The sequence below is a fragment of the Columba livia genome, chromosome 5 (genome assembly GCF_036013475.1).
Source record: "Columba livia isolate bColLiv1 breed racing homer chromosome 5, bColLiv1.pat.W.v2, whole genome shotgun sequence".
Lineage (NCBI taxonomy): Eukaryota > Metazoa > Chordata > Aves > Columbiformes > Columbidae > Columba > Columba livia.
The window spans coordinates 63,057,876-63,079,868 of NC_088606.1; the positions used below are offsets into that span (position 1 = coordinate 63,057,876).

General features: G+C 41.2%; 1 protein-coding gene across 3 annotated transcripts in view; it reads left to right on the plus strand.

Moving 5' to 3' along the window:
* Window positions 1–20,249, plus strand: part of LGR4 (leucine rich repeat containing G protein-coupled receptor 4) — an 80,702-nt gene extending 60,453 nt beyond the window's left edge. For all 3 annotated transcript variants that reach the window (XM_065065467.1, XM_065065466.1, XM_065065468.1), the window contains exons 5-18: window positions 3,477–3,692; window positions 4,351–4,422; window positions 5,733–5,801; window positions 6,391–6,462; window positions 6,549–6,620; window positions 7,299–7,367; window positions 7,758–7,829; window positions 9,371–9,436; window positions 10,539–10,610; window positions 11,493–11,564; window positions 11,830–11,955; window positions 13,303–13,424; window positions 14,069–14,143; window positions 17,281–20,249. In XM_065065467.1, coding sequence (XP_064921539.1) covers window positions 3,477–3,692; window positions 4,351–4,422; window positions 5,733–5,801; window positions 6,391–6,462; window positions 6,549–6,620; window positions 7,299–7,367; window positions 7,758–7,829; window positions 9,371–9,436; window positions 10,539–10,610; window positions 11,493–11,564; window positions 11,830–11,955; window positions 13,303–13,424; window positions 14,069–14,143; window positions 17,281–18,557 — 2,452 coding nt within the window. In that variant the 3' untranslated portion in view covers window positions 18,558–20,249. The remainder of the gene's footprint in view (window positions 1–3,476; window positions 3,693–4,350; window positions 4,423–5,732; window positions 5,802–6,390; window positions 6,463–6,548; window positions 6,621–7,298; window positions 7,368–7,757; window positions 7,830–9,370; window positions 9,437–10,538; window positions 10,611–11,492; window positions 11,565–11,829; window positions 11,956–13,302; window positions 13,425–14,068; window positions 14,144–17,280) is intronic.
* Window positions 20,250–21,993: the final 1,744 nt, after the last annotated feature.

Here is a 21,993-nt window from a genome sequence, read left to right on the forward strand (position 1 = left end):
GTGGGTGCTGGTCATCTTATCCCCCTCGGTTTTATTGCTGTGGGCAGGAGAGGATGAACACGACAGACTTGGGTGGCTGTGGAGAGCAATCAGTTCAAAATGATAGAATAATTTGGGTTGGAAGGGACCTTCAAAACTCATCCGGTGCCGCCCCTGCCATGAGCAGGGACATCTTCACTTGCTCAGGTTGCTCAGAGCCCCGTCCAGCCTGGTCTTGAATGTTCCTAGGGATGGGAATGTTCCTAGGAATGTTCCCAGGGATGGGACATCCACCACCTCTCTGGGCAACTTGGGCCAGTGCTTTATCACCCTCATTGTAAAAAATTTCTTCATGTCCAGCCTGAATCTTCCCTGCTTTAGTTTGAAACCATCACCTTTTGTCCTGTCACAACAGGCCCTGCTCAAAGCCTGTCTTATGGGCCCCTTTTAAGCACTGAAAGGCAGCAATAAGGTTTCTCCAGAGCCTTCTCTTCTCTAGGCTGAACAACCCCAACTCTCAGCCTGCCCTCACAGCAGAGCTGTTTCATCCTTCTGATCATCTTGGTGGCCTCCTGGACCCTCTCCAGCAGGTCCATGTCTGTCCTGTACTGAGGGCTCCAGAGCTGATACAGTTACTTGGGTACTTGATGTGTCTACTTTGGGGGATGAAGGTCTTGGCAGAGCAAGGTAGGGATGAAGGGCCCATCATCTTCTCCCTGAACATCTTTCTTCTGCTGGGACTGTGGGAGAAGAGGAGCAGGGTTTGGGGATTTGCTGTGGGGTTTTGTTTTCCAAAGTCTCCTTGAGTAAATGGAATTTAGCAAGGAGCACAGTGCAAGGACAAGCAGAGGCATAAAGAAGTAGTCTCAAGGACCAAGGCCTGCCGCTCTTAGTTTAAGACTTGGATATGTTTATTCTACTGGAAAATAATTCTTTTGATCTTCAGGGAGGTGTGTGAATTTAGGAAAGAGAAGAAAGACAGGTAATTTCTTTCTTTATTTTTTTTCCTGAAGCAGAGCTGCAGGCTTTTTTCCTCCCCGCCCCCCCTGCTCCTTATTTTTTATTTCTTTATTATCATCAGACATCTAATTTCTCTGAAATGTTCCAGTCTCCGTGCAGCCTGAAAACATTCAAACTAAATAGCGTACACACCTGTCAGACCATGGGGCAAATGATAAGGGGTGCCATCATATGAGCCATAGGAATTAGCTCTTTGATGTGTAGCTTTAGAGCTAATGGCACCTCCCTCATCTTAGGAAGGAGCCTTTTGACTGCAGACAGTTTTTTAAGTTCCCACTTGTGTTGGTGTGTTTGTTGCTTAATTTGATGTATTTCTTGACTGTTTATTACATGGAAGTTCGGCTGCTGATTATTTTTCCTAATAATTTGAAATATTTAAACCCCGTACGTCACAAGACTCTCACAGAAATAGATTTAAGTGCATTTATTCCTGATCAAGCTTGTCTTCTCCCTTTGAATTCAGTGTGTCCTTTAAGTGTTGGGGTCCAGAAGCACTTTAATTTTTACGCTGTCGTGACTGTGCTTGGAGACAAATGTAAGCAGTCTAGAGGGGGATGCGATGAATGGCTGGAGGCAATGACTTCTTAAACTAACCCAGCGAGACTTTCAAGAGCATGTCTGATCATGGCTTTGGAAACACAGTGAATGCTTAATATAGCTCCGAAGCTGCGCTGATCGGTCTTGCAGCGAGCACGGGTGCCGCTGGAGGAGCGTGGACGTGTTTTGTCTCCCCAGACAGCAGCACAGGGCTTGCGGCTGGTACACCCGGCCTTGCAAAGCGGTTACGCAAGGTGTATTCTTCCATGTTTGCAGCCAAGTCACCACGGTTCAGCTGCGTGTTGACCTGGAGAAGACAACCCCCAGGGCAGGGGACAGTCAAACATGGTCTGGTGCTCTCAGCCCTGCGCTGCTTTGCGTCTCTTACAGACCATTTTTTTCATAGAATCACTGAATGTCCTTAGCTGGAAGGGACCCACAAGGATCAAGTCTAACTCCTGTCCGTGCATATGACAACCCCAAAATTCACACCATGTGCCCTGAGGGTGTTGGCTGATCGCTTCATCTCATGGGCAATCCCTGCTGACCTTTTTTCCCATTGCCTTATGCCAAATAGCACGTTATTAATGTTTTGCATCTTCCTGGGCTGTCCCTTGCCACTGCCCATTCCTGGGGCTTCCATCTGTATAATTCCAAGTTTAAGCTTTTATTTAGTATGGATGGTTTTCCACTTTCAACCCCACCACATCTGGTTACATGGTATTGCATAAGCAAACTTGAACTGGTCCCAGTCTGTGCTGTTTGCCTGCCCTGGTTGTTAGTGCCGTTATCCAAGTGTTGCTCATGTAAGAAAATGTAACAGAAACCCAAATGGGTTCAGAGCACGTTGCATGAGGAAGAAGCACAGCTCATTTTGCACGGGGTTCCTGTCACCGCTGCCCAAGCCATCAGACAGGGAGTGCGGGATCAGGTCTGTGAGTTGTCACAGATCAGGATTTTGGGTGAGACTCTGACGGGAACACCTGCACCTCCTGTCGCAAGGGCTCCACATCTGGAGCTGGGGACGTGCATTCGAGCCTCCTGGGTTTCCAGGTGTGAAGTGCTTTTTCTTTTTTTGGATGCTTTGAAACCTGAAGAAGCGGTGAAGCCCCATAGTATAGGTGAGCTGGTAACTGTAGCAGAACTAATTGTTGCACGTGCTTTGTCGTTGTTTGTGAAAGATAGCAAAATTGCTTTCCACACGTGTTGCTACTGCTGATGTTTGTGACCAGAGTTCATTTGGGGAGAAGGTGTGATGGCAAATCCCATAACATACAATAGTCAGCAGTGCTAACGTGCTATTCCTTATTGATTTTGTGGAGTGTGTTAGAAAGAATTAGGTGCAAGAGTGAAGAATATTTCTCATGTTTTAGTTGATGACACAATGTTTTATTTGCCAGGATAATTCATAACTCTGACTTTGTACAAGAACTGCTTTTCATAATCCTGTTCTGTAAAGTCGTCACTTAAAGGTATTGCAGTACCACGAAACAAAGCATGGAACAGTATATGATGCTATCAATAATGTAGCTATAGGGGTAATCAATTCAAACAAATAAAAGCCTCTGCAATGTTTAGTACAATATCAAGCCACTATTTTTAAGACTTACTTGAATATTAGCAGCTGGGGTGTTTGCACAGGAGAGGTGTCTATCTAGTTATCAATTCACTTTAAGCTGGTTATAAGCATATGAGTTTGTTAAAATGTTTTATTAAAAACATCTGAGAATAAGTTTTTCATGAAGCTTTATTTTATGGGCTCTTCATTTGCCTTGAAAAGGTGTTTATACATCGTCTAGTAAACCTTCAAACTTTCCAATATTATTTTAGTAAAGCGTATTTAAGCTTACAAAACCTATTCAGGAGTAGTAGGACTTTGTTACTTTTACTTATCTCTAGTTTGTGAGTTGACTACGTGAATTCTTTCTGTTCCAATGCAGGCGTTTAGATGCTAACCACATTACCGCCATACCAGAGGACAGTTTTGAGGGTCTGGTGCAGCTGCGTCACCTGTGGTTGGATGACAACAGTTTGACAGAAGTTCCCATCTACCCGCTCAGCAACCTCCCCTCTCTGCAGGCGCTGACGCTGGCGCTCAACAGAATAACGCACATTCCTGACTATGCCTTTACAAACCTTTCAAGTCTTGTTGTTCTGTGAGTATTAGTAACCGTATTTCATAGATCACTTCGATTCTTTCCTTGGATACAGTTTTGATTATTCTAGGATGGCACCAAAGATACGGTATTTTGTTGTGTTTTAGCTCAGGAGTCTAGCAACAGCCTGTACCACCAACATGAGATGATATAGCGTGTGCTTAGACAACCCACTGAAGGGTCACTGAAGACTTTCTCCTAAACAGAAAATCAAATGGACTATAGGCAATGACATTGCCATATATTTTCCCAACGTCTCATTTTAGTAATGAATATTGCAAACCAATGGTTGTCAGAGAAAGCTTTCAGAGATATTAAAAGACGCAAGTATTATCTGCCGCAGACCTGTTTATGTGTAGTCTTAAATATCTCCAAGGATGAATAGGAAAAAATACTTTGATTTAGATGTTTAAATCATATTTTTAGCACGATTCTGGATAGTGAGTGAAAGTTTAATATGGGCTATCCTGACTGTGGTCAATGTATTATGTTCCCCTATGAGGATGAAATACTTCTGCCTAGAAATGAACAACATAATTCTGCATTATCCACCCCATGCAATGTTTTTTCTAAACTGTTTTAGAAGTATCTGCTGATTTGTTAACTTATATTAAATAATTCACTTGTTTTCATACTTGTTTCATTTTTGTTTTTTTAGGCATCTGCATAATAATAAAATAAAAACTATAGGAAAACACTGTTTTGATGGATTAGACAACCTTGAAACCTTGTAAGTATGCTGCTGAAAGTAATTACTTGCTTAGTGTTTGTCTCATTCCCAGCTTAATCAAGTTTACCCAACACATAGCTCCGACACTTAGGTCCAGCTCAGGTTTCGGAACTAAGGGCTAGTAACAGTGCAGTGCTCCAGCAAAACTAATTAACTGTGTTAAAAAGCAGGTCAATATTAGCTGATGTGTCTCTATCATTCCGAGCCCTGTTGGAGCTGGTGTCTCTTTGCGTAGCACTCCACTGAGTCAGCTGCATGTATCACAAGTGTTTGAGTGGCCCTGTGGGTGATAAGGGACAAATATTTGTTTCTCAGATTTGCTGTAGGATTAAGTGTGTTTAAAATACGCTGCCCAAACTGTTGTGTGAGGACAGGAGGGTTCTCAGTGGGGCTCCAGTGTCCCTCTGTTACTGGACGGGCACCGGCGCAGCTCCTGAGCTGATTTTCTGCCTCTCCCTCAGTGAACGTCCAATAAGTGATATCTCCCTCCACAGTGCTTTTTGTGCTAAATAAATATAACACATTAAGGAAGGCAGGGGCAAGCCAGCAACAACCTCTGTTAACATGAGGAGTTTGGATGAGTGCAGGAATGCTGCTTGCTCCAGCTGTCTTGTCATTCTCGTAGAACCTCAATTAAGAGATAATGAGGCACTATGTAAATATATACAGCTGATGTAAGACTCTCAAAATGTTTTTCCTTCTCATAACTAATCCCTTCTGCAGTAAAAAGGCTTTAGCGGGTCCTGGTGTCATTGCCAGAATGGTGACAGGTTAACTGAGTTTCCAACAGATCCCTCTCCCCAACGCAAACTGATTCATTGTAATGAGTTTCCCTCTGCTTCTGTTCAATATTCATAACTGTTTTTGCCACAAAGTCTGCCATTACTTAATGGCTTATTTGTTGTTTCGTTTATAAAACCTGAAAGAAAAGTTTTCTTAGTAAGCTGATAAAGAGTAGTCATTTTTATCTACTTTTAAACTTTGAGTCTTAATTCATTCCTATGTAAATTCTGTTACAGACAAATCTGTGAGTTGTTGAAAAATACTGAACTATGCTGTAAGGAAATGTCATTTGACTTAGTATGAATGATCCTGTGGATAACATTATAATAAATACCTAAGTTATTAGCTGGTTATAAAGCTGGTGCAACATCAGAAGACTAAATCCACGTTAAAAATCAAGTTATTCTATGGGCTAGTTGAAGATGTTCTGAGGACGTTTTACTTTCATTGAATAATGTTAAAAGCTATTTTAACAATTCATAATCACAATTAAGAATTTCATAATTTTTCTGTTTTATTTCTTCTAGGGATTTAAACTATAACAACATGGTAGAGTTCCCTGAAGCCATAAAAGCACTCCCAAATCTAAAGGAGCTGTGAGTATTACTTACTCTGCCTTTTTACCAATTTTCTTTCTCCTTTCCATAAACAAAGAGAGAAGAGAAATTCTCAGATTTCAGAACGCTTTTCTCATTATGCAGCAACCTGGATCAGATTAAATTATGCTAAGTGATGCTATAATTAAAGGAAAATATAATCATCAGCTAGAGAGGGAACCAATTGAAAATGATTTTGGAGTTATATAAGCAAGCAATTTATTCAGGAGACCCATTAGCATAGATCTTAATCATGAGCTGGTTTTGGCCTCTAGTAGCAGAATTAAGTATTCACTGATCACACGTTTTCCTCGTCCCCTCCTTAAGAAAGGAGGAAGAAGAGAGAAAGTGCAGGATCGTGTTCTGAACAAAACAGTTTCTAATGAAATATTTTCAGTTTAGCTGATGTGCAGTAGATAGAAATGATGCCTTCCAGGTTATTCCTACAGTTTGATTTACTCCTATTTAACTACAATCCTATTTTTGGCAGGATTGGGAATTGAGTAGGTGTGAAGAAAATGTCTATTGGTTAAATCTACTGGCGGTATGTTTTTAAATACTGATTTTTCTTCTTTGCTGATATCTCTAGGGGATTTCACAGTAACTACATTTCCATAATTCCTGATGGTGCATTTGCAGGAAACCCCCTTCTAAGAACGATGTAAGTAATTTCCATGCGTCTGTTTTTAGTCTTTAGCAGACAGTGACTGTAAGAACAGCGACTGAAACGTGTTTTTCATTTCCCAGACACTTGTACGATAATCCTTTGTCTTTTGTGGGGAACTCAGCATTTCAGAATCTGTCAGATCTCCATTCCCTGTAAGTATCCCCTCAACTACATAGTACAATAAATGGATATGAAATGTTGTGGCTAAGAACTCAACTGAATTTCCTGGCTGCCTCTTACCTTATGATTTTTTTGCAGTAAGCTGTAATAACCATTGTTGTTCTTGGGAATATCCAGTTTCTCAAGAAGCTCTAGTAAATATGCTCTACAACCTTTTTTTTTTAAGATCTTCATTATCTTGCATAAGTCACATCACCTCAGGCCAAATGCTCAGGCTCTTACTTAAACAAACTGCAATATGTCCTGGGTGGTTTTTGAACAAGGACGTACATTGTGAGAACGTTTTGCAGGTTCGTGCACGCTTGTTCTCGAAAGATATCAGTTCTGAGGGTGACGAGGAAGCAAAATGGAGTGGGACTTAACTTTGAACTACAAACTACCTAAGAGTTTATGCCCTTTTCATACGTGTATTGATAAAACTCCTTCCAGCTTGATGAACTTGAGTTGTTTGCTAATGGAGGAGCAATTTATTAAGCAAATTACTAGTCTAAGCAGCAGTGAAAATGTTATCTTAGTGTGTAAAATTTAAATGAAAGCAATAAGGATGTTAGAATGTCTCCTTAGTGAAAATATCCACTTGATAGAAGGATTGAATGTCACAATTAGTTTGCATAGTGGTTTACAGCTAATTTTTGTGGGGATTCTTTTAGGGTCATTCGGGGTGCCAGCATGGTGCAGTGGTTTCCTAATTTGACAGGAACTGTTAATCTGGAGAGTCTGTAAGTATCTTCTACAGAAATAATTTCCAATAATTTATTTGATTTACCTCTTGTGAAGTGTTTGAAATACAATTAGTGGATCTGGACAGTAACTGGATATAAATGTAATGACAGAGCTTTCCTTACTGTGATACGTGGGTGCCTCTTAATATTTCTTAGAAGGGTAAGATGGCAACAACCCATGAAAAGGCCATTGATACTAACCCTCCTCTCCCAGAACTGAAAAGCAGAGAGGTTGGCCTCTTCCAAAGAAAACCAACCAACCAAACATTTGGTGAATGAATTTAGCACCCTGATAGCTGGGACACCATCCTTGTTCTGCTCTTATATGTGCTTGTTATGCCGTCTGTCATCAACAGCGCAAACATTTACGGATTTCTTTTTCCACAGAACTCTAACAGGGACCAAGATTAACAGTGTTCCTGTTAATTTATGCCAAGAGCAAAAGGTGCTACGAACGTTGTAAGTATACACATTGCGCTCTGATTTTCATCTGCATCAAAATGTTTTAAAAGAAACTTGAATTTAAAGCAAAAATATCACTCAGAATTGTTCATCCTAGTAGCTCTATTGGAGTTAGAAATCTGATTCTGGTTTCTGGTTTCTTCAAATCAAGATTCATGGCAGAGTTCACGTAATGCCTTGTATTCCTGAAACAGGGTCCCCTTTATAGGGATGCGCTGTATTTCTTTCCTGTTTCATAAAATATATGTAAGGTGATGCTGCAGAACAGTCCTTGCATCTTCAATTCCCTCTGCTGCTGTTCATTTTGAACACAACAGTAGTCACCTACGTTCAGAGGTTAAGGAAGAGTTTAGTTATAGTGCTTTGACTTTTTGTGTCTGGGAACACAGGAGGGAGCATCGGGAACCAAGAGAAAGGGAGTGAGGATTAGGAAGAGGGTAGCAATACAAAGACAGAAAAAGCTGTAAGGATGTGTTAAAATTAATGTAAAATCCTGGAAAATTCAACTATTGTGAGGAAAACGCAAAGCCTTGTTTACAAAGGATACACGTGGGAAAATTTGGAACAAAAGCAATGCTGAAAAACAAAGGAGAATATGTTCTGTTTTATAAAAGAAAATCTGGGAAAAAGAATGATGAGGTAGGAGTTATTTTTAAGTGGCAGCTTATCTTTTGAACAGAAATTGGAAGATGGCTTGCAAGTTTCTAGCCTCTTTCTATTATGTGTAGTTTCACAGGAAAATCTGAACTTTCCTAGGTCTGCTTAGGGAGATACCAACAAGTGAAATAATAATAATTCCTGCGTTGCATTCCATCTATCCTGTTTATTCTAAAAAAAACAGATTATCAATGAAACTTTTAGGATTACAACTCCCAGAGTTCAGGGAGTTTATGCTGCACGTGTTGGGTGTGTTCGTGTATCCAGCTGCAGAGCTGAAAGCGGGTGCCTGTAGAATCAAAAGTGTTGGTTGGGAGGAATCTCATGAGCTGTTGAAGTCATTACAAAGGCACGGCCTGTTTCTCTGTTACTTTTCAATTACAAAACAGTAATTTCAGTTATTAATGTTTGCCAAATAGAGGTAGTTTTGGTTGATTTTGCTTTACGTCGCTGACTGGATATTTCAGAAAGTTTAAAAAATTGCTCATCAAATTCAGAGTAGAAAAGGGAGAGAGATACAGAAATGTAGTTTTCGAAAGGGTTACATGAGTAAAGTGAATAAAAGGCAGTGAATCAACGTTTTACAGAGTTACATAGCCTTGTTTCTGCTATCGGCTGACTGTTTCAAGGTTCATGTTGCAGTTATGTCTTTTGGGTTGTGTGTAATATCTATAACAGAAGTGGAGCTAGTGAGGATGACTGTGGAGAGATCACACTTGTGACTCTGTTTGTGATTTTCTCTAAGATGCCCGTAGTTTTTCTGCAGAATGTTGCTAACAGGAAGATTCTTCTGCCAGTCCATTTAATGGTTACAAGTGATGAGGCGTTTCAAGGAGAAAAGGGTTGAACTAAGCACCTCTCTTGCATTTTCTGTTTTGAAGGGATCTGTCTTACAACAATATAAAGGACCTCCCGAGTTTTAAGGGCTGCCACTCCTTGGAAGAAATGTAAGTAGAAATACATGTTGTGTATGTTCTTTACTGCCTGAATATGCTGAGTTCAAGTCTCTAGAAACTTCTTTGATTCATGTTTGATCGTAAATACAATTTTAAGATAAGGACAGAGAGAAATAACGTGACCATCTTATGTGAGGAATATGCAGGACAGAGAATTCTACCACTTGTGTTTTCCTCAATTAGCTAAAGATTAATTGTTCCTGTGGCACAAAAGAAAAAAAGGACACCTTAATCCTGCATGTTATAGTAGTATTGCTATACACATACATGGAATGAGCATTTTTGTGTTTTCCTTCCTGCCTCTTGTCTCTTCCATCCTTCTTCAGTTCCCTCCAACCATCAACCTACGCTTATCCAAAGTGTTTTTGTTCTCTAGTACCTGTAAGACACATTCAAACCCCATCTTTGCTTTTCCATACTGCGTTGCTTTAAAGCTTCTTAAGCTTAATTTCCAGACCCTACACAATTTTTCTGCCTGTGTATGTTCCTGCTTCTGCTGCACTCAAGCTTCTTTCCCCTTAACCTGGGTGGGGCTCATAGATGTCTCACAGGCCTTTGCTGTTGTACTCTTGATGTCTTCGGGCTCATTGTACGCATGGTTCATTGTGAAGTGAGATAGTGAACTGGAAGTATAACTTGCCCGTTAGTTCTTGAAGCATTTCTCAGATCTTTCCTTTTATAAATCCCTATTTTGAGAACTGAACGTGCACCCAGGGTTAGAAGACGCCTAAAGATTCCCCGCAGAATTAAGCAGATTTGTTTTAAATCAGTGCGACTCTTCAAAGTTCACAAAGTGTTACTTTTAGCTTGGGAAGAATTCAGTCTGCACTTAACATTCTCTTCTAAATTAAGTTGTGAATTGGGATTGGGCAGAGGTGCCACAAAAGAGCTTCATGGTTGTATTAACGTGGCTAATTCAAAGTGCAGAGCAGATACTTAAACGAGTTGCCTAAAAACTTGTTTTGTTTTATTTTTTTTAATGAGAAAAGACTAATCATTTGCAAGGCTAAATCCACAGGCACCGCATGATCCCTTGGTTTGAAGTCAGCCCACTTTGCCAATAAACTTCTGTTTCTGCTTCTTCCCTTTGCAGTTCCCTACAGCACAATCAAATCCATGAAATCGCAGAGGACACCTTTCAAGGATTGTCCTCCCTTCGTATCCTGTAAGTGCACGTAGTCGCATACCGAATTCAACAAGATTGTGCTTTTGATTCCCAGGTGAACTGGTGTCAGGGTTTGGTGTTACAAATCTGAGCGATGTCAAAAGACCAGGTGTGCTGGAGCCTAAGGTGAAGCAAACTGTGTACAAGCGATACTGGCAGCAACCAGTTTCAGTCGTTTTCTAACCTATAAAGATATTTATTTTAGATATATATATATATGGAGATTATAAAAAGGATGATTTTTTTAGTGGTCCACTATTTTGCATTACATAATTACTATATTATTCCATTATATAGTATTTATTGGAAATACCCTATCTGTTTTCCTCAGGAGGAGCAGATCTGTAAACAAAATTATGCCTTCCTGTTTACATCCCTCGCAATATAAAAATTATATAAGAACGTTGAAATTATCAGAAAAAAAATCCACAAATTGATAGGTGTTTTAAAAGGAATGTCATAAGTCACGGTAGTCCAGCTGGAGCTGGAATTAGAAACCCAACAAAGCAGGTGCCCTTCTGCTTGTTGTTTTGTTGTCGTCCCCGACCGCTGCCAGTGTGTCCCACCACAGGTGTGGTTGTCACCAAAGGGATCGTCCTGGCACCTTCAGCCTGGGAACGGTGGTGCCAGAGCCTGCTCCTGCCTGGGGGGCAGGAATGGGACATGGATTCTCCTTTGGGGATGAGGTGATGCAGGATACAGCTGCCTTGCCAAGGGGTTTGGCTGCTGCTGCCCTGGCTGGCTGGGTGGTGGTGGGAGGGTTGTTGGGCTTTTCTGCCAAAGGCATCGTGTATTTATCACCATAGCTTTTTTCTCACTTCAGTGGCTGTTACAAAGTTTTGATGAAATTGCTAAAATAATCTCATATATCATTCATTGCAGCGACCTCAGTAGGAATCGGATCCATCAGATCCACAAGGAAGCTTTCAGCACTGTTGCAGCTCTCATCAATCTGTAAGTGGGATATTCTGTGCAGCAACCTCCTCTCCCTGTCATTAAACTGCTGAGATACTCAACGGTTTTAGCTTAAGTCAAGAAACCTCTCACTAGCTGAATATACACAGGACAGACTTCTTGAATGCGCCCACTGCGCTGCCAGGCATTTGCCAGACCACAGCCGGTGTGAGGCTTTCAGAGGCCTCCCTGCCCCGCTGGAGCGTGTGCTACGGGATCTTCAAACTTCCTTTGCTCTAACGCTCTCTTCATATTCGCATTTCAGAGACCTGAGTTTCAATGACCTCACTTCAGTTCCAACTGAAGGATTGAGCGGACTGAACCAGCTTAAACTTGCAGGCAATTCTGAGTTGAAAGAAGCTTTGGCAGCAAAGAACTTTGCAAAGCTCCGGTACGTTGGTAAATAACACTATGGAGTTCCTCGCTTACTCTGGCAGTAACAAGCAAGGTGACGGAAAATAAAGCCAGCTTAGATAATACTCATGACAAATAATCAGACCCTTGCTGAGTCCTGTAGGGCCTTAATATCGGCATTTTGGAAAGGACATCTGACTGTTAGGGTAGAGAAGCCATTTGCAGACAACTGTTTTGGAACCTTCTATATTTTTTCCTCCACCCCTTTTTCAGGCTCTGACTTTGGAGTAGTGGTTTGGGTGGATTCCATTTCTTATTGAACTGGGCACATCTGTCTTCCAGAATATGGAACGCGGGAGCAGATGTGCAGGTGTCTGATTCCATTATCACCACACTTTATACATATGCTGTTTATTCCTGGGGCAAATGATAAGAGGAACAGTAATAATTTAAATGGAAACCTGGTACTGATTTCAGTGGGAGGTGGATCAGACAGTGATTAACTGCTTTGCATTTTCAAAGATCTTTTTGCACATTAATATTTCAATCCTCAAGAAGCAGCTAAAAATGGTTTCCTATACTGTCTGATGGAGAAACGGAGATGAAGATACTGTTAATTGTCTAACGCAAGCAAAGGAATCCATGTCACTTAGAATCAGGCCTCAGCAGATTGGGTTTTTTTGGTTTTGATCTGTGTTTGAGAACTAATGCATTGTGTGATCCTTTAGACTGATGTTCCTTCTAAATATTTACCAGAACAGAATTCAGGAACAACAACAATGCAGATAGTTGATATTGTAGCTTGAGTCAGAAAAATTAGCTTCTGGTCTGCTATTATCCTCTTGTTTACATGGACTGTATGCAGTTGTACTACTTGTCTACTAGGTTTAATCATACATACTATTGCTGTCAAAACAGAAAAGGCAATAGCAAAAAAAAAAATCTTATTTTGGGGCCACAAACTGAAGAGTAAGAAGGAAAGTGGGTTTTTTTAACATTGTCATTTGGAATTTATCTTTGTTACAAAGTAGTTGCTCTTTAATTAACCTGCCTCATTGGTTTTCAGTTGAAGTTGTATCGCAACAGCACAAAAACTGATAGGAATTTGTTTTGTATGTGGAGTAGTAAAGAGAGCTAAACACCACACAGTTTTCTTTGTACTCCTTGCAGACCAGGCTTGGATGCGTCACTCCGTCTTAGTTCAAAAGTTCATCAGAAATGGTTACAACCGATACAATTTGAAATAGTTTTTTATTAGCAACCGTGAAATAAAAGCAGCTTCAGTTTTAGTACCGAAGTGTTCCACTTAAATATTTTTGATAGACGATAATTTGAACCGGGGTTACAGTGGGTAACGCTCTGTGTTGCTCTGCCCGTGTTTCAGGTCGCTCTCCGTACCGTACGCGTACCAGTGCTGTGCATTTTGGGGGTGCGATTCTTATTTAAACTCTAATGCTGAAGATTCCGGTCACCAAGATCAAGGTGCCTTGACGGATCGTGAGAAGGGTGAGTGTTTCATTGTACTAAACTGGCAGTGTTATTTTGGGCCAGCCTAGAACGAGTAACAGTGTATGTTGTCTTTGAGTAAGGAAATTATAAAAATGTAAATCGTTACAGGAATGCAAAAGTTGTCTCTGAAGGTGCTTAGCAGCTACTTAAAGATAGGTTGTGCCATATTCTTTCTAAATGCATGAAATGGATTTATTTAACAGCGTAAAATTTGCCTGTTTTAAAAAAAAGATAAATTCTAAACTGCCAGTATTGATTGTCATCTTCTGCCAGAACAAAACTGTGTTATGGGTCTCGGTAATTTCACCTTCCTGTGCAGAAGGGGCTTGTCCTTCCACTGTCCACTCCAAGGCCCACAGATCTTCATCACCCCAGTGATGAAGGATGTTGTTCCTTTGTTGTAAAGGGCTGTGAGTAGCTGGGACAAGCAGTAGTTACTCAGCTGCTGCAGCGATTTCTGCACTGAGCGCTCGGCCCGACATGGCAAACCAGAGCAGCTCCGCCTGTTAAAGGCTTGAACGCTGGTGAAGTGTTAAGGCTTTTGATCTTTCAAAGAACGACTTCCATCCCAGGCAGCTTCACTGCATTTCACTTGTTTTTTTCCTACAACTAACCTAATTTTCATTTTTACTTGGATACAGCTGATGCAGATGTTCTGAGAAATGAGGAGAATGAGGAACTGGGACAGATTATTATTCACTGCACACCAGCAACAGGTAGACCTTATAATGTGCTTTATCCACATTGTGAACTTCAGGCATGGTATTATGCAAATAGCTGTCTGCAGAATTACATGTTTCATTCCTTGTAGTCATTCTGTACACAGAAGATTAAATTCTACGATGCTTGGGTGAAACTTCCATTTGATGTCAAATGTTGTTGTGGATGAGCAGTCGCAAAGATTTGGCTCAGCTTTAGACACTCAGTACACTATCGGAGAACTATGCTAGGGAAAATAAAGTTTGTTTCTATAAGCAGAGCATACAAGACTGTAATACTTTTATTTGGAGCTTGTGTTTAATGCACAGCCCCCTAATTCTGAATCACTCTTGCAAAAGAAATGTCTGTGGAGCAGACTGTATGAATGCTCCTCTGTTTCAGTGAGGACTCAGCCTGTGCTTTAAAAGCTTAAGTCCAGCTGCTTGGAGTCCTTGGTTTTAATGCCTGATGCCTTTTCAGGAGGAAGGATGAGGAACGTTCACCCGATCTGTTCCCAGCCACATTCACTGGTGGCAGAGGCTGTTACAAGTAGCTGGAGCAGGCAGTATCATCTGAAACTGCTACAGATCTTTGTGTAACGAGTAGTTATTGTTATACTAGAAATACTCCAGTTCAGGCCTGAACAGTCCAGGAGTGTTGAAATTGGTGTTGCAAACGAATGTTTTCATTCTAGGCAGCTTCATTGCTGACCTTTTGCTTGTCTTCCTCAAGCTGCGAATTTCCTCAGATGGTTCCACTCGGCTCCTAAAGGGCTTGCTGTGGTGTCTCCTACTTCCTTGCCTTTGCCACAGGCTCCCCAGAAGGTTCTTTCCATACATCTCGTACTCTCCTGTTTGCATAAATGGGAGCACATAGATGGGGGTACAGCATGCTTCCAGTGAAGTTACTTCTGGATGAGCAGTGGGTTTCCAAGTCTTGGTTCATTCTCATCTCCTAAACTGGTCTTTGATAGCCATTATGAAAATTTATTCACTTTTTATCTTTTGGGCTAGCTCCAGCCTTACTATACAGGATATCACAAGGATTTCTTGATCACAGCCAAAAAAAAATTGTGGTCAGAAAGTCAAATATACTATTAATGTAACTGTACGTGATCCGAGAATTGATTTGACCAATGCTGCCTATTTGCCTTTGATCTCCTGTTCACAAAATGAGGCTTCAGGTGGTGTGTTAGATGGGTTTCATCCTTAAAGCCTTTAGAACTCTCTCTCTTTGCCCGTGCCAGAGATGCTGTTGCTCTAAAAAGAACGAAGAGCTTGTTTTACAAGTTCACAATTAGCCTGGTTTTTCACCAGTTCCTCCCATACTAACAGTTTGTTTTCTGTGCCGTGCTATCGTCTGGTCATAAGTAGGACACTCCACCCACTGTGTAAGTTCTGAATCATTGCTCATCTCGTAGCTCCACTTTCTGCTTTGCCTAATGGCAGGAATGGATTTCTGAACAGCAGCACTCGAGTTGCACGGCACTGAAATCCATGAAACTCGTCCTTCCGAGTAGGGATTTCCCTTGTGGGCTGGGAATATTAGCGAGAGAGGAGGATAACATAACTCTAAGGGTAGTTAGACCTCAGGAAGAGGCAGGAATGTGTGGTGAGTTTTGTTGTTTGTCTACAGATACGTCACTGTGCAGCTACTAGGAAACAGACTTCCAATTGATATTTTTGGAAGCACAGCATTGACTTTTAAAAAATTCCCTGTGTAGGAAGTTGTTTTTAAGCAGATTCAGCTTAGCAGGTATTGCTGCGTCTTGTGAATATATTGTTAAAATAATTATTCAGGCAAGGTTGTCTTACTCAGGAATAACTGCAAACACAAAGGGATTTTAGTGCCAATTTTACTGAAACTTGCTCATTTAAACAAAAGGAGCTGGGAGTGGGGGCTGAACCGTCTCAGGGGCTCCAGCCCAAGGTGGCGGCACCCTGAGAATCAGAGAATCATTTTGGTTGGAATAGACCCTCAGGATCAAGTCCAACCATAACCTAACTCTGGCACTCACCCATGTCCTTAAGAACCTCGTCTAAATGCCTTCTAAACTCCTCCAGAGATGGTGACTCCACCACTGCCCTGGGCAGCCTGTTCCAATGCCTGACAACCCTTTCTATGAAGAATTTTTCCCTAGTATCCAATCTAAACCTGCCCTGGCGCAACGTGAGGACATTTCTTCTTGTCCTGTCACTTGCTGCTTGGGAGGAGAGACCAACACCCTTGATGCTACAACTGAGGTGGCAGCACCTTTGGTGTGTTTCTGCTCTGCCTTCAGCTCCCAGAGCACCGATTGCAGAGCCAGATCCCCAGCGATTGTGCCTCAGACAGTTAGCAGGGCCTAATGGGGCTGTAGCAGAGGTTAAACTCTTCTAATTGTTAGTTAAAATCAGTGGGATTTCCCTATGGAATAAGTAGCAATTAGAAGGATTAGAAGGGTAAGCAGAAGTAGTGACCTTTTTTTCCTTGTCTCATCTCATATTATTTTGCTTGTTGGATGTTTTTTATTATTGAAGCTTTTTAAAGCGGCGAAAGAAGAAGAAAAGCGTTTTTGCCATATGACTTTCTCAGCTCACAGTGCCTTTCGGTGACGAGGGTGGGGGAGAAGGGCATGTGATGAATTCCTGTCGCTATTAAAGCTGATAAATTGAATTTGTCAGCTGTTTTACAGATGTTTCCTTGTGGCCAAAAGTTGCTCCGGAAAGCGTGTTCATGAATCATTTTTTGAGAGAACATGTTACTCCTAAAAAACCCTTTGCCCTTTTACATCAGTTGTAAACACTTGTTTTTATTTTGTTACCAACTTTTAAATGCAATATGAAATCCTAATAAAATAAAAAGTATTTAGGTGGCACTAATAAAAGCTATTTTGAGTAGCTGAAAGGTAATTAAGTTTGTTTAGCTGGCTTGTTTATACAAAGTATTCTCAAGTGACCATTCATTGCAGTAATTATTATTTCAGGCATAGTTAATTAGTAAATAGCTTCAGCAGAATAGTTTACTTTCAGCTGACCTGTTTAGCAGTTCAGCTGTGTACTCTATTTGTGAATTAATGAGGAGTGTTCTTGTAATACCTTTTGAAAATCTTGCTTATTAAGGCCAATTTTTTTCTCCTAAATTGATTCTTTCTTTTTTGTTTGTTTTTTTCTAGGTGCTTTTAAGCCTTGTGAATATTTATTGGGCAGCTGGATGATTCGACTTACTGTCTGGTTTATTTTTTTGGTTGCTTTGTTCTTCAACCTGCTTGTGATGTTAACAATATTTGCATCCTGTGCGCCATTGTCGTCTTCCAAACTGTTTATAGGCCTCATTTCTGTCTCTAACTTATTCATGGGAGTCTATACTGGTATTTTAACTTTCTTGGATGCTGTCTCTTGGGGCAGATTTGCTGAATTTGGCATATGGTGGGAGACTGGCAGTGGTTGCAGAGTTGCTGGGTTTCTTGCAGTCTTTTCGTCAGAAAGTGCCATTTTTTTCCTGATGTTGGCAGCTGTTGAACGGAGCTTCTCTGCCAAGGAGATCATTAAAAAGGGGAAAAGCAATCGCCAAAAACAATTTCAAATTGCGGCAGTTTTTGCTTTCCTGTGTGCTGTGGTAGCAGGATGCTTACCACTGTTTTATAAAGCGGAGTACTCGGCGTCACCCCTTTGCTTGCCCTTCCCCACTGGAGAGACGCCTTCGTTAGGCTTCACAGTAACATTAGTGCTCCTCAATTCATTAGCGTTTTTGCTAATGGCTATTATCTACACTAAACTGTACTGCAACTTGGAAAAAGAGGACCTGTCCGAAAACTCGCAGTCCAGCATGATTAAGCACGTCGCTTGGCTGATCTTCACGAACTGCATCTTCTTCTGCCCCGTTGCGTTCTTCTCATTTGCACCGTTGATCACTGCGATTTCTATCAGCCCTGAGATCATGAAGTCCGTTACTTTGATATTTTTCCCGTTGCCTGCTTGCCTGAACCCGGTTCTGTACGTATTCTTCAACCCCAAGTTCAAGGAAGACTGGAAGCTGCTCCGGCGCCACATGTCGAGGAAGAACGGCGCGGTGGCCATCGCCGTCAACGCCCAAGGGGGCTGCGCCACGCAGGATTTTTACTACGACTGCGGCGTGTACACCCACTTGCAGGGTAACATCGCCGTGTGCGAATGCTGCGAATCGCTCCTTCTATCCAAGCCCGTGCCCTGTAAACATTTAATAAAATCGCACAGCTGCCCGGCGCTGGCGGTGGTGCCTTGCCAAAGGCCGGACGGCTACTGGTCGGACTGCGGCACCCAGTCGGCCCATTCCGACTACGCCGACGAGGACGACTCCTTCGTGTCGGACAGCTCGGACCAGGTGCAGGCCTGCGGCCGTGCCTGCTTCTACCAAAGCCGGGGATTCCCTCTGGTTCGTTACGCCTACAACATCCCGAGAATTAAAGACTGAAAAGGCTTTTCTTTGCCGTCGGCCGTTCGAGGGGAAGAGGCGCAATGTTCGTAGGCTGTTGCCTGTGTTGACCTTTCGAGCAGGAGAGCACTTTTGTAATCATCGTTTAGCGTCGTTTGTAAAGAAGGGAAGCGGGCAGTAACTTCTTGAGCCATACGTTTGAAAATAAATAAATCGGTTGCCCTGACTGTATGGAATTGGTAAACCAAATTTGTTACCCAATATTTTTACTCTTAACACGCAATAGTGGGGGTTTTTTATACAGTTTTTTACATGCTAGTGGTGTGTTTCCACATTGTACTCCAGTTGTACTTTGCTTCTGCTCTTGGCGAGGTAAGTTCTGTTGATGTTGTTTTTGGGTTTTTTTATCCTTTTTTTTCTGCCAAAGCAAAATATAACGGACAGCTGTTTAATATTAAAGAAATTATTTTTCAATGTGACTTTTCTATAATTAAGCAAAAAACTCTCTTGCTAGCTTTGTATAGTGTATTCAGCGTTGAATCTCAGGATGAATTTTACTGCAGGGCCAAAAAAGGGATTAATTCTCCCATACGTAACTGTGACAGCAATATAGGAATACCATGTTTGTTTTGTATTTCAAGCCAACGTTCAATTTCTTTAAAAAGGTTTTGTTACAACAAAGCACTTGTAATCCGCGGTATCTGTAGACTATGAAACAAGAATATGAACAGCTGTCAGGAATGATGGGGCTGGACACATTTTTTGGGTGATGTTGTTAGTTGGTTAGTTACTCCAGGTGAACCACAGCGACGTTGTTCAGTATTATGCAGTTACACTGTTGGAAGGAACATCGATGCATTGGGGGGGTGAGCGGTGCTGTCAGTGTAAACAGCTCATGTCTTTGCAGCCTGTTGAATGTTACATGAATTATATCTCTGAGTAGACTGAGGTTTTAGCAAATGGGGGGAAAACAGAAAATGATTTTGCAATAAAAGCATTTTTTCCAGTTATTTTACTGAGAGTGAAGTACACTGTGCAAAGTGACTGATTTTAGTGTAAATCAGTGCAATATTTTTCAACCGTTCAGATCCTGAGACTCAAATGATTTCAGTACAATCAGCGATCCATTTATCTGTAGGTAGTTTGAAATCTGATCGATACAAAGTTACAAATGCATGATTTAGTAATTATGTATGTTTCTTGAACAATGCGCTAAATCAAGAGCAAATCCACTGCCATCCCGGTTACTCTGGAGACATTCTCGTTAAGATTTAAAGCTAGATTACTGTTTTGAGAATTAAACTGTATATACTGTTCATACAATGAATTTTTATCTTTGTATTGTAAATTATTTGATAGAACACATGATTGGAAATGTGGCTTCAGTTCATTTTGCTAATTAAAGCTACCTCCTAAACAATAGTGGCTGCCAGTAGCAGAATGTTTAAAATGTGGTTTATATACTTTTTGCATTGTAAATAGACATGGTTGTATATTGTCACTGTAATAAAATCAGAATCCTTGTATATCAAAATCATGTAGTTTGTACAAAGTATGGGAGGATTATTTACTGTATGCTGTTAATTTTGTAAGCCAAAATATTCACATGTAAAAACAAAAGAGAAGAAAACCAACCCAGAGTTAATTCTTATATTTACACTCATGAATATTACATCTCCAATTAGCCTGGAATGTTACACTGAAAGCAAATAAAGGGTACATGAATATTGATTGTTATTTATCTCTGTTTTTCAAAAGTTAAGGCTGAAAATGGTGCATATGTAAAATTATTGAGCGTAAATAACGTGTCGTCTGCTCTTGGCTACATGGGGTGAGAGTTTGGGGAAAGAATTGCCAAAAACATAAGAAAGTTGCCAATTCACAAATGGATTTGTGATCTTGGACTGCTGCTGACTCTTGGCATGCAAACGGTTAAAACCTTCAGAGAAGTGTTTGCCCTCTTTATTAAAGATATTATTCTATATTGTGTTGGAGTTGAAGTGGTTTTAGTATGGCTTGGAAAAATCACACAGGTGATGGTTTTGGTTTTGATTCTATTTCTGTGTTGAGAATTGTTGTGTTTGGGGTTATTTTAAGCCATTGTTTTGTAAGAGTTCCAGTCTGTCCCACAGGGCTGCTGTTGGCCAGCCAGTCACAGCTAACGAGAATACTTCTAACGAGAATACTTCTCAAAAGGAACAGTGTATGTCAGCTGCCATTTCGTAACTGGTAGAGGAGAAAATCCAACCATCAAGCTTCCAGAAAGCTCGCTCTATTTTCAAACCATGTTCTTGAGTATGGATTCATTTCTTCTTCCATTTTACAAATGAGTCTTCACAGAAATGCTGTTAAATGCTATTAAAATGGTCAGATGTGATCTGTTTGGAGTTGCAGAATTTTATTGTACATCAGTATGTTTTCTGGAGTTGTGCTAACAGTTCATTTTTAATGCAGTCAGCCCAGAGTCTTCCAACACGGGCAGGTTTTCTCTGCTGGTAGCGGTGAACGAATACAGGCAGGAGCTACTACAATCAACCTGTCAAGAGTCAGCGCTGCAAAACTTGCCAGTCTCAAAACAACCACCTGCTCAACACCTGCCGAGAATCCAGACACCAGGTACCCGATGCCTCTTTTGTCGTGTCTGCCGTGCGAGCTGATCTCAGTAGCAGGGGTGATGTCATGGTCATAGAAACATTTTGGCTGGAAGAGACTATTGAGATCATTTTGTCCAACCGTAACCCAACTCTGGCACTCACCCATGTCCTTAAGAACCTCGTCTAAATGCCTTCTAAACCCCTCCAGGGATGGCGACTCTACCACTGCCCTGGGCAGCCTGTTCCAGTGCCTGACAACCCTTTCTGGGAAGAATTTTTCCCTAATATCCAACCTAAACCTCCCCTGGTGCAACTTGAGGCCATTTCTTCTTGTCCTATCACTTGCTATGTGGGAGAATAGACCAACCCTCTCCATGCTCCAACCTCCTTTCAGGTAGTTGTAGAGAGTGAGAAGAATATGTTCACAGCCGCCTTAGGAAAGTATCCACTGAGAACTCACTCCCTCACCTTCTGGGGTGTTCACAGGAAATAAATCCTGTGATTTTTCTAGACCCAAAGCTAGCTGAAAATTCTTGCAGCGACGATGTCTCAATACATTGTGCCTAAGCCCCTCTAAACAACTGTTGTAGCTCCAAGGCTAGACAAAAAGAATTTGCTGTCGACTTTAAATGAACATTTTGTTGCTTTATTCATCTTGTGATGCTCTGAGGAAGCACCTTGTCTGCAGGGGAACAGTCACAAATAAAATTGCTGAAGTATTGCTTACATTTTCCCCATTAAGAGTAATTTTGTACAGACCTGCTAGCCTGCTCTGGCACTGTGCTGCTGAGATCTATTAGCTTGAACTTTTTATTCTCTTACAAAAATAACGCATCTAGGTAACAGCTTTTTGGTCTAGATCCCTTTTACAGTTCTTTCCA